We start from the raw sequence: 19,071 nt of genomic DNA on the forward strand, positions 1-19,071 counted from the left end.
TTGCCATTTCCTTCTCCAATGCATGAAAGTGAAAAGTGAAAGGGAAGTCGCTCAGTCGTGTCCGACTCTTAGCGACTCCCTGGACTGCAGCCTACCAGGCTCCTCTGTCCATGGGATTTTCCAGGCAAGAGTACTGGAGTGGGGTGCCATTGCCTTCTCCAATAGGTATCCAATAGGTATCCAAAATGTTAGAAGACCATCATATATAATCATTATCAAAAATAAAAATATATAACAATAAAATACATAATTTATGTTATAAATGCATATGGTAATAAAAATGCATTAGTATTTCAAATTTTATTTTCAAAAAGAATTTAAAATTCTTTAAATGTTATATTTTTATACTGAAATTTCAAACTTCAATATCTTGACTGATTTTATTTACAAGCAAACCTATAACCATTACTGTATCTTTTGTGTGTGTGCCTGTGTGCTCAGTTGTATCTGACTCTCTGCAGCCTCATAGACTGTAGCCTGGCAGGCTCTTCTCTGCATGGAATTTTCTAGGCAAGAATACTGGAGCAGGTGGCCATTTCCTCCTCCAGGGGTTCTTCCAGACCCAGGGATCGAATCTGCATCTCTTGTGTCTCCTGATTGGCAGGTGGATTCTTTACCACCAGCCGCCACCTGGGAAGCCAGTAATACCATATCTTTTAAGTCATATATTTCATTAATTATATTTTCAAGATTTAAGAAAAACAGAAAGTATCATCTAAATTATCAGTTTATTAAATTTTAATTTGTAAGTTGAAAGCACTAAAACAAAAAGGTAAATAGTTCCAATTCAAAGGGAGAATTATAGACATCAATCCAACAGCATTAACAGTAGTTTTTCATGATAGTGACACCTGATCTTTAACATTTTTGTTTGGGTCTCTGACTGTGAACAAACTTGGAAAAGGTTGGTTCTGGTTAGATCTTGGAGCTATGGCAAAAAAACAATAGGTACTAACTGGTCTATGGGGAAATTAAATGCATATTTGGGCTTTCTCAGAATGCCTTTATTTTTAAAATTTTATTTTTTTGGCCACATTGTGTGGTATATGGGATCTTAGTTCTCCAACCAGGGGTGGAACCTATGGCCCTGCACTGGGAGCTTGGAGTCTTAACCACTGGACGGCAAGGGAAGCCCCCAGAATGCTTTTACGCTAAATAAACTGAGATAAATGGCTATGGCTTTTGAGCTCGAGAATACATTAAAATTTATACAAATTTATAGCAATTTATAAAAATTGCTGTGATTCACCTACAAACAAAAGAAAAAAGGAGAATGTATCAGATTTTGCATAGTAAATAAAGCATATGAAAGCTATATCTAAAAGTTGTAGATTAAAAACTTAGCTGATATGATTGATACGTTTTAACAACATTGACAAGTAAATGAAAGTTTTAAGGTGAGAAGAAATGAGCACGATTAACCTTCTGATGATTATACCATAGCGTTTTGCTATGCTATGCCACTTCTCCCACACCCGTTACAAGTTTTAGAGGAATTATCATCTCCAAATACGACTTCTTTCTGCAAGACCTCCGCTCTCCCATCTGCTTTCAAAATAAACCAGTTCTTTTCCCTAACTAAAGGGGCAACCTCCTTGCATGTGGTGAACTCAAGACCAGCTGGTCTGGCTCTGGTGTCTGCTGTTGACCATGCTGTACTGCTGAGTGACTTCCCAGGCCACACCAGCATTCCTCAGCTCTTAGTGTTAGCTGAAGACAGAAAGGACCAGAACTCCTAAGAAGAACATGAGCAAATGTGAGCACAGATAATTCAGTTTCCACTCAATATTTTTCTTTTTCTACAGATAATGTATCACCAGCTTCTCCACGTTTTTTTTTCACAGGGACAGTGTCCTAACCTCTTGATTATTTCTGTTTCTCTCTAGGATGGAATAGGCAGTTAAGCTTAACTAGCTTCAGTATGGGGGTCTACAGACTTAGGTTTCTTTAATAAACTGAATTAACTTATGGAATTATGGAACTCAGAATGAGAAGTTTAGCAAAGTATCTGCAAAGTGTTACTGTGAAGGAGGATTAGAATTGTAGAAGATAGTCAACCTTCACTCCATTTTGAAAGCATTCTTAAAATTAAAAAAAAAAAAAATTCCTGGTCTTATCACCAAAATTAGTATCTTGTAAATCTTAGGATGATCCACCGAGGCTTCCCTGGTGGCTCAGTGGTAAAGAATCCACCTGCCAATGCAGGAGATGGGGATTGGATCCCTGGACTGGGAAGATCCCCTGGAGGAGGGCATGGCAACTCACTCTAGTATTTCTTGCCTGGGAAATCCCATGCAGAGAGAAGCCTGGCGGGCTCCAGTCCAAAGAGTTGGACACAACTGAGCAACTAAACAACAGCAGCAACAATAATCACAGACTGTTTAAGAAGATGGAACTAACTCAGCAATGAAAGGGGACAGATTGCATTTTTTAAAATGCTGTTAATTCAATAATTTATTTATTCTTTGTACCTCACAAAAGTGCAAGGTTGTTGAGAAGAAAAGGATAGTAGATTGGAAGGAAGGGGATCTGGGCTCCAGCTTTCATCCCATCACTTGCTAGGCTAGTCACTTTACCGAAAACCCCTTAGAATCCCTGAGCTGTGGTTTGTTCTCTCAGCCCTGCTTCGTTCAGCTCCACCGTGAGGCTGTAACTGCAGCCTCCTCGTGGTGCTCAGCACACAGCAGGCACTCAGTTAACACTTACTGACTGAACAGACCAATGACTGATTGAAAACGAAAATAGAAACATCATCACATCTACCTCAGAAGGGCTGCTCTGCCGTTAAAATGACGTAGGGATATAAAACGTGGGCAATTAGTTTGAGAATCATGAGAAGTGCTACCGAGACATACAGCGCAGTTCTTTTTACAAATGGAGAAAGATGTTCTTATGTATTTTTAATGCCACGTTTAAAAAGAAACTAAGGTAAATGTGTTAATGACTGCAAGCTATTTCAAACCAATACAGCTTATATATTTATAAATATTCTGAGAAAAATAGACTGTATCTATCTGAAGCCTCAGAAGACATCACTGATTAGAGATTAATATAACTTTCAGTTCAGTTCAGTCGCTCAGTCGTGTCTCTTTGCGACCCCATGGACTGCAGCATGCCAGGCCTCCCTGTCCATCACACCTCCCAGAGCTTGCTCAAACACACGTCCATTGAGTTGGTGATGCCATCCTCTGTTGTCCCCTTCTCCTCCTGCCTTCAATCTTTCCCAGCATCAGGGTCTTTTCAATGAGGCAGTTCTTTGCATCAGGTGGCCAAAGTATTGGAGCTTCAGCTTCAGCTTCAGCATCAGTCCTTCCAATGAATATTCAGGACTGATTTCCTTTAGGATTGACTAGTTGGATCTCCTTGCAGTCCAAGGGACTCTCAAGAGTGTTCTCCAGCACCACAGTTCAAAAGTATCAATTCTTCGGCACTCAGCTTTCTTTATGGTCCAACTCTCACATCCATATGTGACTAATGGAAAAACCAGAGCTTTGACTAGACGGACCTTTGTTGGCAAAGTAATATCTCTGCTTTTTAATACACTACCTAGGTTGGTCATAGCTTTTCTTCCAAAGAGCAAGCGTCTTTTAATTTCATGGCTGCAGTCACCATCTGCAGTGATTTTGGAGCCCAAGAGAATAAAGTCTGTCACTATTTCCATTGTTTCCCCATCTATTTGCCATGAAGTGATACGATCAGATGCCATGATCTTAGTTTTTTGAACATTGAGTTTTAAGCCAGAGTTTTATATCTCTAATATAACTTTAGAGGTAAAAAATATCTATGATTTTCAATTCACCAAACAAGTTCAGATTAAAAAATCAAATGGCAATTACCTATAATACAGTTGTATCTGACCACATTCAAAAAAAACATTTATATGTACTGATGTTGAAAAGTCTAAGATAGACTGTTAGGTGAAAATGCAAGTACTATAACCCATATATTGCCAGATGTTCAAATCTTTATCTCCAGAAATATCTTTAAAAAGGCCTGGAGGGTACATAGAATGGATGGATGGATGACACAGGCTATCTGAGGAGGGATCTTTAGCTTCATTGGTATTGCCTGAAATTTTTTAATAGCAGGAATGTGAACAAAGAGATGAGAGCTTTACTTGAATACTGAAGATGGAACAGGTAAGTGTTTAACTTTATACAGACGAGGGTATATTTCTTGGTATTTGCAAGGAGAGAGCACTGTGGCTTTCAGGAACCCAACCTTGAGGGATTCCTGCTTGGGGTAAATTAAACAGTTTTTCTACAGAGAAGAAAAGCTCAGTGGCTAACAGAACTGGTATCTAATATTAAATATCATACTTACTGAAAAAAGAGAAAGAAACTACAAAACTAAAGAAAAATGTATTAACGATATGTAGTGGTCATGGGACAACTAAGGAAAAATATATTGGTTATATAGTGGTGATGGAAGGAGTAAGGAAACAAATATTAGTTATATATACTGGTAATAGGAAGCTTGAAATTAGACATAATTCTCATTAGAGTTACAGTATAGCTCCTAAAGAGTCTACTATTAAATAAATAAGGTTTCATTTAAAAAATTAGTTTTATTATTTCAACATATTTGATTTGCCCAGTCCATGAGACAAAAAGACACGCTGACTAAACACAACATAATTTCCATGAGCTGAGGGGACTCACGCATCATTACCTGATTGGCTGCAGTGCTGACTGGCTCCATGGCGCTGAGGCTCCCTCTATTGTGACAGCTCCTCCCTCTTGGAGGATTTCCTCATTTCTGTCAGTTCGTCATTTTCTTCTGTGAGCCGCCTCTCCTGGGACGACACTCTCTCCGCGTACCTTGCGTCGTACGGCGTTCTCTGTAGGGAGTCTCTGTCTGGAAGGGGTCTCTGGGCCTGGGATGCACCCTGATCCTGGGATTCAAAACCCACCAGGGGCTCTCTTGTTCCTCCGGGACCACCGAGTCCGTTCTCAGGCCTCACAGAGGCGTGCCTGCCCTCCTTCTGCTCATAGAGATTCAGTCTTCTCTCAACCACCTCACGAATCAACACTGAAAATTGTACGTACAGAAATCACTATGACTTTTCATATTTTAGGAGTTATAACACTTGCTTATAGATGAGTGTAAAATATTCACTAGGCCTTGTCCCTTCCCTGTATCATGACCTTTTATACAAAGTCAGCAATACATACCTTCTGTGCCACTTAATATGAATTCTATTCAATGCCTGTTTTAACAGAATATGATTTATAAAGTAGTACAGAAGATGTTAATTCTGATCAAATTATAAAAGAACCAAAAATAATACTGAAGGTAAAAATAGGTACCTTTGTTAAATGGCACCCCACTCCAATACCCTTGCCTGGAAAAATCCATGGATGGAGGAGCCTGGTATGCTACAGCCCATGGGGTCGCAAAGAGTCGGACACGACTGAGCGACTTCACTTCACTTTGCTAATAGAATTGATATACTGAAAATTTAAGAACCAAAGCTGTAAAATTAACATCCTTTTTCTGTATGTTCTTTTTACTGAAAAATTTCAGAGGTGACTTTTCAATAATATAAAAGAACTTACTGTCAAAAAAAAAAAAAAAAGAACTTACTGTCAAGCACCGTTCTTCCCACCATGCTGGACTCCATGGTTTTGTCAACTTCATTCATTAGCCACGGGAGGAATCCTATCTCAATATCTGTAATTTAAAAAGTTAACTTCATTAAGTGATTTTTATGAATCATTACAAACAGGAAGAATCTGTGCTTTCCCCTAACGTTACAGATATATCAGCCTTGTTTTCTTATTATAAAGTGTCAAACAGACTTGTACAATATCACTTGTGCTGTACAGTGTTCTCTCTATGTGGTCTGGTCCATTACGTTTCTATGAAGTATAAATGGTATTTGCAAAATTATGAGGCCTTCCCTGGAGTCAAAGCCTTCAGAACTGACTGTATAGGCACTGCGTGAGATGAAAAGAGCTGGGGTTATGGGGGATATCCATATGGGGATAGATATCCGGTCCATATTTCTTTCTACTCTCCAATGTTGTTTCTCAGTAAACATTCTAAAATCTTTGTAACACACCTCTTATTAGTAACGGTACTTTCTTAAAACAACTATAATTGATTTTAAAATTTGGCCCAGAGATAGAAAGATTCCCTGATAGCTCAGTTGGGAAAGAATCTGCCTGCGAAGCAGGAGATCCTAGTCTGATTCCTGGGTCAGGAAGTTCCGCTGGAGAAGGGACAGGCTACCCACTCCAGTATTCTTGGGCTTCCTGTGTGGCTTAGCTGGGAAAGAAAGATTCCAAGTCAAAATAAAAATGGGCACAACATGAACTCAAACCATTAGCAGGATGCTTATTGTAACAGTTAATCTAACAAAAGACCTCCAACAAACCTCTTTCAACGGGATCATAAAAGTAGCCACCATCCCGAAGGCTGTCAAAAACTGATGGGAGGAGGTCGGCCAGGTAACGCTGTGCAAATGCTCGGGCCGCGATCTTCTGCGAAGTCTCGTTATGCTTGTGAACCACCTGCCATTGCTGCTGCTTCCGACGTTCCTGCCCAGAGGAAAACACCATCACAGGTGGCTGTTCAGCTTTATGTCTTCCCCAGATACCGATTCTTATGAGTGGGAGAATCTGTACTTATATTTGTATCCAAAAATGGACAGCAAGGTGTCTATGATCAGTTCGTATTTTTCACTAAGACTTTAATGAATTTCAACAGCTAAGTAGATATTAAATTGAGAGGAGATGATGCTTAAGGTAAAATTCATTTCCTGATCCATTTTCAAGTAAAGTAATTTCAGGATATACATGTCTGACTGAAATCAAAGAATAATAATAGTTATCTGTATTTTTAATTAGTATTATAAAGTATTGCTGATATGAAAATTATAGTTGCTTAGACATCTTTGATTAAAAAACTCAGGCCAATAAACTGTCTCATTTATAATGATTCTTTGAATTTGTAAAGTTCTGAAAATTATAAAACCTTTTTGTTGCTGTTGCTATTTATAGATCAAATGAAATCTGTGAAGCTAATGAACTACCTTCTCTACTCCCATGCAGAAACGGGAACATTAATATATTTTCTAATTAGTCTACTTTCAAAGTTGAAGTAAATATAAATCTAGATGACTTGTATTCTTTGTTTTTTCATATTTCCTAATCAGATCAGATCAGATCAGTTGCTCAGTCGTGTCCGACTCTTTGCGACCCCATGAATCACAGCAGGCCAGGCCTCCCTGTCCATCACCAGCTCCCAGAGCTCACTCAGACTCACTCACCATTGAGTCAGTGATGCCATCCAGCCATCTCATCCTCTGTCGTCCCCTTCTCCTCCTGCCCCCAATCCCTCCCAGCATCAGAGTCTTTTCCAATGAGTCAACTCTTCGCATGAGGTGGCCAAAGTACTGGAGTTTCAGTTTTAGCATCATTCCCTCCAAAGAAATCCCAGGGCTGACCTCCTTCAGAAATGGACTGGTTGGATCTCCTTGCAGTCCAAGGGACTCTCAAGAGTCTTCTCCAACACCACAGTTCAAAAGCATCAAGTCTTCGGCACTCAGCCTTCTTCACAGTCCAACTCTCACATCCATACATGACCACAGGAAAAACCATAGCCTTGACTAGACGAACCTTTGTTGGCAAAGTCATGTCTCTCCTTTTCAATATGCTATCTAGGTTGGTCATAACTTTCCTTCCAAGGAGTAAGCGTCTTTTAATTTCATGGCTGCAGTCACCATCTGTAGTGATTTTGGAATCCCCCAAAATAAAGTCTGACACTGTTTCCATTGTTTCCCCATCTATTTCCCACGAAGTGGTGGGACCGAATGCCATGATCTTCGTTTTCTGAATGTTGAGCTTTAAGCCAACTTTTTCACTCTCCACTTTCACTTTCATCAAGAGGCTTTTTAGTTCCTCTTCACTTTCTGCCATAAGGGTGGTGTCATATGCATATCTGAGGTGATTGATATTTCTCCCGGCAATCTTGATTCCAACTTATGTTTCTCCCAGTCCAGCATTTCTCATGATGTACTCTGCATATAAGTTAAATAAACAGGGTGACAATATACAGCCTTGACGAACTCCTTTTCCTATTTGGAACCAGTCTGTTGTTCTATGTCCAGTTCTAACTGTTGCTTCCTGACCTGCATACAGATTTCTCAAGAGGCAGATCAGGTGGTCTGGTATTCCCATGTCTTTCAGAATTTTCCACAGTTTATTGTGATCCACACAGTCAAAGGCTTTGGCATAGTCGATAAAGCAGAAATAGATGTTTTTCTGGAACTCTCTTGCTTTTTCCATGATCCAGCGGATGTTGGCAATTTGATCTCTGGTTCCTCTGCCTTTTCTAAAACCAGCTTGAACATCAGGAAGTTCATGTTTCACATATTGCTGAAGCCTGGCTTGGAGAATTTTGAGCATTACTTTACTAGCGTGTGAGATGAGTGCAATTGTGCGGTAGTTTGAGCATTCTTTGGCATTGCCTTTCTTTGGGATTGGAATGAAAACTGACCTTTTCCAGTCCTGTGGCCACTGGAATCTTTCAGGATTTGAAATAGCTCAACTGGAATTCTATCATGTCCACTAGCTTTGTTCATAGTGATGCTTCCTAAAGCCCATTTGACTTCACATTCCAGGATGTCTGGCTCTAGGTCAGTGATCACACCATCATGATTATCTGGGTCGTGAAGATCTTTTTTGTACAGTTCTTCTGTGTATTCTTGCCATCTCTTCTTAGTATCTTCTGCTTCTGTTAGGTCCATACCATTTCTGTCCTTTATCGAGCTCATCTTTGCATGAAATGTTCCTTTGGTATCTCTGATTTTCTTGAAGAGATCCCTAGTCTTTCCCATTCTGTTGTTTTCCTCTATTTCTTTGCATTGATTGCTGAAGAAGGCTTTCTTATCTCTTCTTGCTATTCTTTGGAACTCTGCATTCAGATGCTTATATCTTTCCTTTTCTCCTTTGCTTTTTGCTTCTCTTCTTTTCACAGCTGTTTGTAAGTAAGATGGTAGGTGTTGCAAGAGGGCATCAGAGGGCAAACACACTGAAACCATACTCACAGAAAACTAGTCAGTCTAATCACACTAGGACCACAGCCTTGTCTAACTCAATGAAACTCAGCCATGCCCGTGGGGCAACCCAAGACGGGCGGGTCATGGTGGAGAGATTTGACAGAATGTGGTCCACTGGAGAAGGGAATGGCAAACCACTTCAGTATTCTTGCCTTGAGAACCCCATGAACAGTATGAAAAGGCAAAATATTCCTAATAGTAAATAATATATATTATAAAAAATGAAGAATACAAGTCTGCGGGGAGCCGGTGAGGCATTCCACTCGTGACAAAGGTCATGAGGAAGGAGGCTCGGCATACGCAAAGGCGGGATCGAGCCTCAGGAGTCCCCCCGGATATTCTCGAGCATTTTCCCCCAAAAAACCAGAGTCTGCCTACTTTATTGCTTTGTGCTCTCACCTCTGACTTTACTGGGGGCTGTCCCCTACCACCATCTCTCTCTCTCTGTCAAAGAGTTAACTTACAGCTCCAATTAATAAAGTTCCTGGGCAATTAGGAGTGTTTAAATCCAAACCCCTCTGATGGCTCTCTAACTCACCTGACAAGTTTACCCGGACTCCTGCAGCTATGCATACGATTGTTTACAGTCTCCCAGCCTCGAGAGGCATGGGAAGCTTAAGATATTCAAATAGCTTAGAGCCTCTCAGAGAGTTAAAAACTGTCAGAATAAACTAGTAAAGGATTTCATTGATGAGTCAATGCTTGTTGCCAAGTTTTCACATCCCCTGAATTGTATCCTTGAATATGTATCAATTAATAGTGGGTATGTAGAAAAAATAAGTAGTGGCCTTGGTGTTAGTAACTTTAGACCCTTAAGGTAATAAATTCTTTCTTTGTTGTAAACCCATTACACATCCGCCCTATAGGAATGCAATTTTATCTTTGGAAGATGGTGCCAAACCTTGAAATAATTACTCTTAGAGAAAGTAAGTCTTTGTTGATAAGTCCTTGAGTCATAAAATGTTAGTAGGCCTTCTGGCCAGAAGATGATGTAAATCACCTAAACCATTTGTATACGATACATTTGCAGGAAAGAAACCTTGGTTTTTGATAAGAACCAAAGACTGCTGACTTTGCATCCCCTATTATCCTCTATGTGTAACTTAGGGTATAAAAGCCCCTGTTAAAAATAAAGCTATGGGCCTTGTTCACCAGCGCTTGGTCTCCCCATGTCATTCTTCTCTTTAACTTCCAGCTGAGTCTCCATCTGGAGCGCGGAACCCACCACGCTTACTAATTATGCCTGGGCTTCTAAGACCCACTCGAGAAGGAGTCTAGGGTGAGACACCTTCCGCTATTCGAGAGGGCGCCTGCGGCCTACGTAAGTGGTGCAAACTTCTTGTCTTGAAGTTTTATTGGTCTCCCGCGTAAACCAAGCTACTCAGCTTCTTTTCTCCACTGAATTTTCCTACTGAGCTATCCTCATTCTATTGTTCTCTATATCTCTAATTAGCATATAAATAGTCGCCTAGGCCGTCTCTCCTTCGAATACCCTGGATCAGCTGGGGCTGGTCCCCGGCACAAGTCATTCAGATTTATATTTGCTTAAACTTTGAAAATATTTCCTAATAGTAAGTAAGGGCTTCCCAGGTGGCTCAGTGGTAAAGAATCTAACTGATCAGCAGGAGACGTGGGTTCAATTCCTGGGTCAGGAAGGTCCCCTGGAGGAGGAAATGGCAACCCACTCCAGTACTCTTGCCTGAGATATTCCTTGGACAAAGGACCCTGACAGGCTGCAGTCCAAGTCAGACACGACTGAGCACGCACACACCACCAAACAGTAAATAAACAAATTTAACTTTTCTTTGATAAAAACTTCACCAATTATTTCAACAAAGCTGATTTTGTTAGGATTCACCTTATACTTGTGAACATACAATCGTGCATTTGCACAATCCTTATCAACAGACCCGTGCTCTTTACAAAGTTACTCATTTTGGAGGAAAACTGAAAGTCCATCTGACTAGGTTTGGAGTAGAATGTTCTGACAACTCAGCTATTCGTGTGGGAAGGTAGACTCTGAGCCCTTTCAGGTGTTTGGAAACCCTTTATCATTTATCCACAGACTTGCCTGGTGGCTCAGACAGTGTCTGTCTACAATGCGGGAGACCTGGGTTTGATCCCTGGGTTGGGAAGATCCCCTGGAGAAGGAAACAGCAACCCACTCCAGTACTCTTGCCTGGAAAATCCCATGGACGGAGAATCCTGGTAGGCTACTGTCCATGGGGTCGCAAAGAGCCGGACAGGACTGAGCGACTTCACTTTCACTTTATCATTTATCATCCAGTGTTTAACGCAGGGTGAGTTATTGCCATCCCCAGACAGATTCTTATTAAACTGTACCGAGCCTAGTGCTTCCTAACCAGAGGTTTGTGGCGTATTTAATGATTGGATTCTACAACTTTTCTTATTAAAGGTTCTAAAAACCTTATAATCTGAAGAAATATTCTGTAAAGACTCAGATAGTAGGTGTATTTGTAAGGGTGTGGAGCAGAGCCAGTCACTGAGAAAAAGACCCAGAATTCTTTCCAGATCCTCTTTCTTACTCTCCATCTACCCAAATACACTCCACTTTTTCCTGCCACCTTTTCTGCCATTGATTTTTGGCAAACTGATGTTATTTCTTCTCCAGGACTCTTGATATTTAAGAGTGCCTTTCATTGGGACATATGTAATTTAAATTGTGACCTGTAGGAATTTTGGGGAACTCTATTTAGGTTGTTGGTGTTATTTAGTCCGACTCTTTGCAACCCCATAGACTGTAGCCTGCCAGGCCTCCTCTCTCCATGGGATTTCCCAGGGAAGAATATTGGAGTGGGCTGCCATTTCCTTCTCTAGGAGTAGAACCTCGGTTGCCTGCACTGGCAGGCAGATTCTTTACTGTTGAGCCACCTGGGAAGTCCATCTCTATTTAGATACATCTATGTAAACTGGAATTTTAAAAACGTAATTGTTCATGAAAGATCGGTGATCTATAGGAGAGACCTGAACAACAAACATGTCTTTTCTAACAAGTTTGCCAAGACCTCTTAGCTCTACATGTGATTTTGAACATAATCTGTTAAGTAACCGAAATCTGTCTGAGAGAGAAAACGAAAATTCTCTACTTTTTCCTCCCGGTGTCGCCTCTCCTGCTCTTCAAGTCGCTGGACTTCAGCAAGCTCGATGCTGCGAAGCTCTTCATATGCGTACTGACTGGCCCGCAGGTTCGCCAACTCTTCTTCTTCCATCACTTCCAGAAGAGACTGCTCGATGGTCTTTCCCACCAAAACTTCTAACATTGGTTTAACTTCAAGATCAAAGTCAAACAGCTTAAACACACAAAACAAATTTAAAATTTTAATCATGGACCAAAGGCTCAATGAAAAAAATATCCCATAAGAGCAGCAATAAGTAACAGGATACTACTTGTTGAGGGTCTTCTGTGTGCCAGACAATGAGCTGGTACTTTACCGTTTCTAACCTTCAAGACAGCCCAAAAGGCACAGGGGCTCTTTACAGGCAAAAACTGATAGGAGCAAAGTTATAAAAAGATCTATTCAATCATCAGAATGAACCTTCATTCTCAATGATTTTCCAATAAAACTCTAAACCCAAGGGAAATATCTTTGTCTGTCTTGTTCTCCATCTTTTCTGCTTGATTTTTATTGGTTGTTTTGATAACAGTTTGAAGAACAAAGGAACAAGAATGATGGATACTTTGGTGATTCATCTCTAGGATTTAGAGGCAAAGATCGTCTTCTGTATAGATTATGAAGACTAATTTTATTTCCTAATTCAATGACAGTACTTTCGAATTCCTTCGCATTTTAAATCTCACTTAAGTCATTATGCACACTGCCTTCTCTTCTTCAGTTTCGTAAACTGGCCTGTATTCATGTATTCCACACTGATATAAAAATTAATTATTTTAGGACTTTTTTCCTAACACAGAGAATTATCTTCATAAAACTTATATAATCAACAAGCAACTAGCAGTGGAACCTTTCACACCAGAGATATTATTTTTCCTCATTTGGTACAAATCTACCTTATGTTCATCCATTAAGCAAGTATGCAAACACACAAAAATTAAATATATAAATATTCTAAACACATTTCTAAAATTTTTTATTTCTGATCAGCAAAGAGGGAAAATCAGATCATGGCATTTAATTTTTTTTTTAAAGACTAAAAAGTAAAAGATCATGATATTTAAAAATATTTCTGGGTAGCTCAGGATAAAACCATACACCATTTGGAAGGAAATGCAGTAAGTATTTAGAATCTTCCTGACTGTGAAGTGGTTTGCACTTATGTTAAGGTTTTAATTAAACCTCACTCTTTATAAAGAAGACAGAGAGAAGTCTAATAATGTACTATACCTCTCCTTCTAGAATTTCGGTGGCCACATCTTTGCCAGTTTTGGCAGGAATAAAGAGTGGTGTTGGTGGTTTGTCCAAAAATGCATCTGTTTGGCACTCCATATCAACTTCTATTATGCGGTCAGCAATTTCTTCAAGGTATAATTCTAAGAGAACACCATATACATTGAGTTTGAAATTCTGGTCTTTTTCAAGAATTTGAAACTACAGCCCCTTCAAAACAGAAATGAATGGATCAGAATATAAGTCTTGAAATAAAGGTGCTCAAATGTGGGGTTCAATCCACATAGTGTACTAAGCATTTTTATATATTTGGAAGACCACAGAGTCAGTCAGGCTAGAACATTTACTAAATGTTGAGAGATCACCGAGCTTTGTATTTGAAACGGGCTTCCCTGTGGCTCAGCTGGTGAAGAACCTGCCTGCAATGCGGGAGACCTGGGCTTGATCCCTGGGTTGGAAAGATCCCCTGGAGAAGGGAAAGGCTACCCACTCCAGTATTCTGTCCTGGAAAATTCCATGGACAGCCCATGGGGTCGCAAAGAGTCAAACATGACTGAGTGACTTTAACTTTGTATTTGAAAACAGAACTAAAGAATGTGAACCTATAGATGTATATACAACACAAAACATAACATGGGATGGAAAGTTGACGAGCCAGCCATGTGACAAGTCTTAAGATAATCAATGTTCAAAGGTTTGAAAATTCCTGGACATGTAAAAAAACTACGCATCACATCATTGTGTTATGGACGTTCTCTCTAGCCTACATATCATAAACAGATATAGGAAAACAAATTTCACCTTGGGAATAATTTACATGAGGCAAGGGCAGTATGGCATCATGCAAAGAACATGAGAACTGGAGTCAGCTGTTGAACATAGGACCTAGCGATTACATCCTCTTTGGGTCTTGGTTTCTTTATCTGCAAAAGGGATCATGGTTATCAGTCACCTACAGTCTGCATAATAATAAAGGAGACACAGGTAAAGGACCTGTGTCTCTGAGACACAGGAAGTACTCAACAAAAAGTGGCTGCTATTCTATCACTTCATATTCTGACGGTATAAGTAAAGACTAAAATTTAGCTCTTACAGAATTACAACTATATTGGCTAATCACAGACATGTACTTATTCTAGACTTGGTCTCAAGGTAGGAAAAAGCTTGGAATGGTCCTCAACCTTTTGTCCTTACTATCCAGAAATATCTCTGGTTATGTCCAAGGAAAACATCAAGTATTGCTTGACGACCAAGAGTCTGTCAACAACACAGCTGGACCTTATGGGTCCAGGTAAACCCCCACAGCTGACGACAGTCAGATAAGTAGGAAAAGCCTGGCACTAGCCTAGGAACGGAGAAGGCAATGGCACCCCACTCCAGTACTTCTGCCTAGAAAATCCCATGGACGGAGGAGCCTGGTAGGCTGCAGTCCAGGGGGTCGCTAAAGTCGGACATGACTGAGCGACTTCCCTTTCACTTTTCATTTTCATGCATTGGAGAAGGAAATGGCAATCCATTCCAGTGTTCTTGCCTGGAGAATCCCAGGGACGGGGGAGCCTAGTGGGCTGCCATCTATGGGGTCCCACAGAGTCGGACACAACTGAAGCGACTTAGCAGCAGCAGCAGCAGCCTAGGAGAGCCTGTGTGGCCCTGGGGAGGATGCAAAGGAATGGAGAACAAAAGGAGCTAGAAGAAGAGGCCATGGTGAGAGAGGTGGGGGACTCAGATCTAAACAGGTTTGTGCTGTGCTGTGCTTAGTCACTCAGTCGTGTCCAACTCTTTGCGACCCATGGACTGTAGCCTGCCAGGCTCCTCTGTCCACGGGAATTCTCCAGGCAGGAATACTGGAGTGGGTTGCCATGCCCTCCTCCAGGGGATCTTCCCAACCCAGGTATCAAACACAGGTCTCCTGCGTTGCAGGTGGATTCTTTACAATCTGAGCCACCAGCGAAGCCCAAGAATACTGGAATGGGTAGCCTATCCCTTCTCCAGGGGAACTTCTGGATCCAGGAATCGAAGTGGAGTCTCCTGCTTTGCAGGCGGATTCTTTACCAGCTGAGCTACCCAGGAAGCCCCGGGATTAGTAAAGCTTGGACTAATAACCCACATTTTCAGATATGCAGTTTTCAGATATTCAGTAAATGGGTTTACTTCTCTCAAAAGACAGAATACCAAAATAAAACTATACTGCTCTCCACCTTCCACGAGTCCAAGAGTGATTCATCTTGGGCTATGAAAAGCAGGAAATACTCCCAGTTGGAGAACAGCATTTGTGAAAAGGTCTGAGAGAATTAATTTGGTCCTTATATTCTTTTTTAAAAAAATCGCCACGTCACATTTTCAGCCGTACCCAATATAATAACAATATTCAGTCTATGAGTTTGTTTACTAAACGGACTTCTTCTACCACGTGACAGGGAAATACTAGATGGCATAACAGATACGTTAATATGAAAGTCAAACAAAATGAACTGACTCAGAAAACCATACACTCTGAGGAGCCACCAAGCCGTGGGCCCACATACCTGTCTGCACGTCCACATGTTTCCTGCCTTCCACAGGTTCGGGTGTACGCGGTCTGAGCTGTTCTTGGGCTCGTTTTCTGGCAAAAGCCCTCCTCCTAGCCTGCTGCTGTCTCTGAATCTCTACAGGATCAGGCTGCCCAGGCTGAATGACAGAAAAGGCTTATAAAACTTAGGAAATATTTCTCAAGGTGTATAGGAGTGCTTCTCCAAACCAATTCCTGGGTGGCATGAAGGCACCCGTCACAGAGCACGTCCTGCTCATCGGTGACTTGGTGATTAAAAATTCACCTGAAATTTGTCAGGCAATTACAAAGGTATCTGGTAAAACACATAAAAGTAACTTCAAAGTATGACCATTAACCAGAATAAAATGGGTGCAGAATCCCAAATAATAAACTGTTTTTCCTCATTCAAGGATTTTTTTTACCATGAACTCCTCTGATGCCTAGTAAACTGAGGTAACCATTCAGTCACAATAGATTTTAATGTGTAGTTAAGAAATTGAAAACCACTTGAATTTTTTTTTAGCCTAATTTCATGACAGAATTTCCATAAAAAATACATTAGCTCACAAAGAAAACAACTTTAGTCCGAACAAAGCCTGTTCAAGTACACAAACAACAGATGACTAAGGGATTAAAGGAGGCAAAGGGCAAAGGAGAAAAGGAAAGATATACCCATTGGAATGCAGAGTTCCAAAGAACAGCAAGGAGAGGTAAGAAAGCCTTCCTCGGTGATCAATGCAAAGAAATAGAGGAAAACAATAGAATGGGAAAGGCAGAGATCTCTTCAAGAAATTAGACATACCAACAGAACATTTCATGCAAAGATGGGCACAATAAAGGACAGAAAAGGTATCGACCTAACAGAAGCAGAAGATATTCAGAAGAGGTGGCAAGAATACACAGAAGAACTGTACAAAAAAGATCTTCATGACCCAGATAACCACGATGGTGTGATCACTCACCTAGAGCCAGACATCCTGGAATGCGAAGTCAAGTGGACCTTAGGAAGCATCACTACAATCAAAACTAGTAGAGGTGATGGAATTCCAGTTGAGCTAATTCAAATCCTAAAAGATGATGGTGTGAAAGTGCTGCACTCAATATGCCAGGAAATTTGGAAAACTCAGCAGTGGCCACAGGACTGGAAAAGGTCAGTTTTCATTCCAATCCCAAAGAAAGGCAATGCTAAAGAATGTTCAAACTACTGCACAATTACACTCATCTCATGCTAGTAAATGCTCAAAACTCTCCAAGCCAGGCTTCAAAAGTACATGAACTGTGAACTTTCAGATGTTCAAGTTGGATTCAGAAAAGGCAGAGGAACCAGAGATCAAATTGCCAACATGCACTGATCATCAAAAAAGCAAGAGAGTTCCAGAAAAACATCTACTTCTGCTTTACTGACTATGCCAAAGGCTTTGACTGTGTGGTTCACAACAAACTGGGAAATTCTGAAAGAGATGGGAATACCAGATCACCTGACCTGACTCCTGAGAAATCTATATGCAGGTCAAGAAGCAACAGTTAGAACTGGACATGGAACAACAGACTGGTTCCAAATCGGGAAAGGAGTACATCAAAGTGGTATATTGTCACCCTGCTAATTTAATTTATATGCAAAGTACATCATGCGAAATGCCGGGCTGGATGAAGCACAAGCTGGAATCAAGATTGCCAGGAGAAATATCAATAACCTCAGATATGCGGATGACACCACCCTTATGGTAGAAAGTGAAGATGAACTAAAAAGCCTCTTGATGAAAGTGAAAGAGGAGAGTGAAAAAGTTTGCTTAAAACTCAACATTCAGAAAACTAAGATCATGGCATCCAGTCCCATCACTTCATGGCAAATAGATGGGGAAACAATGTAAACAGTGACAGACTTTACCTTTTTGGGCTCCAAAATCACTGCAGATGGTGACTGCAGCCATGAAATTAGAAGACACTTGCTCCTTGGAAGAAAAGGTATGACCAACCTAGATGGTATATTAAAAAGCAGAGACATTACTTTGCCAACAAAGGTCCATCTAGTCAAAGCTATGGTTTTTCCAGTAGTCATGTGTATGGATGTGAGAGTTGGACTATAAAGAAAGCTGAGTGAAAAGAATTGATGCTTTTGAACTGTGGTGCTGGAGAAGACTCTTGAGAGTCCCAAGGAGATCCAACCAGTCAATCCTAAAGGAAATCAGTCCCTAATATTCACTGGAAGGGCTGATGCTGAAGCTCCAATACTTTGGCCACCTGATGCAAAGAACTGACTTATTGGAAAAGACCCTGATCATGGGAAAGATTGAAGGCGGGAGGAGAAGGGGACGACAGAGGATGAGATGGTTGGATGGCATCACCAACTCTATGGACATGAGTTTGAGTAAGCTCCGGGATTTGGTGATGGACAGGGAAGCCTGGCATGGTGCAGTCCATGGGATTGCAATGAGTTGGACACGACTGAGTGACTGAACTGAACCAAACCACTTTTCAGTGCACAGTTCAGGGGCATTAAGTACACTCATGTTGCGCAACCACTACCACCGTTGATCTCCAGAACTTTTTTCATTCTGTGAAACTGAAACTCCGTACTCATTAAATAACACTTCTCTATTCCTCCATTCCCTGCCAACCACTATCTGGCTTATATTTTGCATACATTTTTTTTCCCCTTTCATTTTTCTAGCAATCCATCCTTATTTCATAAATGTTTTAGTCTGTAACAGATTAGAAATTTAAAGACAGAAACAAAAATTGCTCCTTCGCCACAGGTAGTCTGGAGTACTCTGTGTCAGACAATTCGAACTGTACTTACCAGTGGTACTGACTGCAGGGCGTACGTGTTGCCTCGGATCACCCTTCTGTCATACATTATGTTTCCGTAATGCACAGGTTCTTCAGGTCTGTAAAAAAGTAAATTCTAAATTATGAGTGTAATGGAGCATTGGTATCTAAAAGTCAACTTTTCATTTTCAAAAATTAAAGTATATTTGATTTACAATATTGAGTTAGTTTCAGGTATACAGCAAAGTATATCAATTATACATATATAATATATATTTTCAGATTCTTTTCCACTATAAGTTATTACAAGATACTGAAAATATCTGTGCTATATAGTAGGT

The 19,071-nt window shown here is 40.6% G+C and overlaps 1 protein-coding gene across 7 annotated transcripts in view; it reads right to left on the reverse strand.

Annotated features, from left to right (window-relative positions):
* Positions 1 to 19,071, reverse strand: part of RSPH3 (radial spoke head 3) — a 41,373-nt gene that overhangs the window by 19,268 nt on the left and 3,034 nt on the right. For 2 of the 7 annotated variants that reach the window (XR_015133377.1, XM_086318590.1), the window contains exons 2-8: positions 18,762 to 18,849; positions 15,957 to 16,098; positions 13,429 to 13,574; positions 12,172 to 12,375; positions 6,380 to 6,542; positions 5,587 to 5,673; positions 4,672 to 5,031 (exon numbers count right to left, since the gene is read on the reverse strand). Coding sequence is in view for 3 of the 7 variants with exons in the window: in XM_086318590.1 (XP_086174716.1) it covers positions 4,718 to 5,031; positions 5,587 to 5,673; positions 6,380 to 6,542; positions 12,172 to 12,375; positions 13,429 to 13,574; positions 15,957 to 16,098; positions 18,762 to 18,849 (1,144 nt within the window). In the remaining 4 variants the exon portion in view is untranslated. Of the gene's footprint in view, positions 1 to 2,882; positions 3,472 to 4,547; positions 5,032 to 5,586; positions 5,674 to 6,379; positions 6,543 to 12,171; positions 12,376 to 13,428; positions 13,642 to 15,956; positions 16,099 to 18,761; positions 18,850 to 19,071 lie in introns of those variants that run through there. The other 5 variants (XR_015133380.1, XR_015133379.1, XM_086318591.1 and 2 more) reach the window with 4 other exon arrangements.

This window comes from Bos grunniens, chromosome 9, assembly GCF_055505025.1.
Source record: "Bos grunniens cultivar Pamir isolate PY7600 chromosome 9, Bosgru_T2T1.0, whole genome shotgun sequence".
In the NCBI taxonomy this organism is placed as follows: domain Eukaryota; kingdom Metazoa; phylum Chordata; class Mammalia; order Artiodactyla; family Bovidae; genus Bos; species Bos grunniens.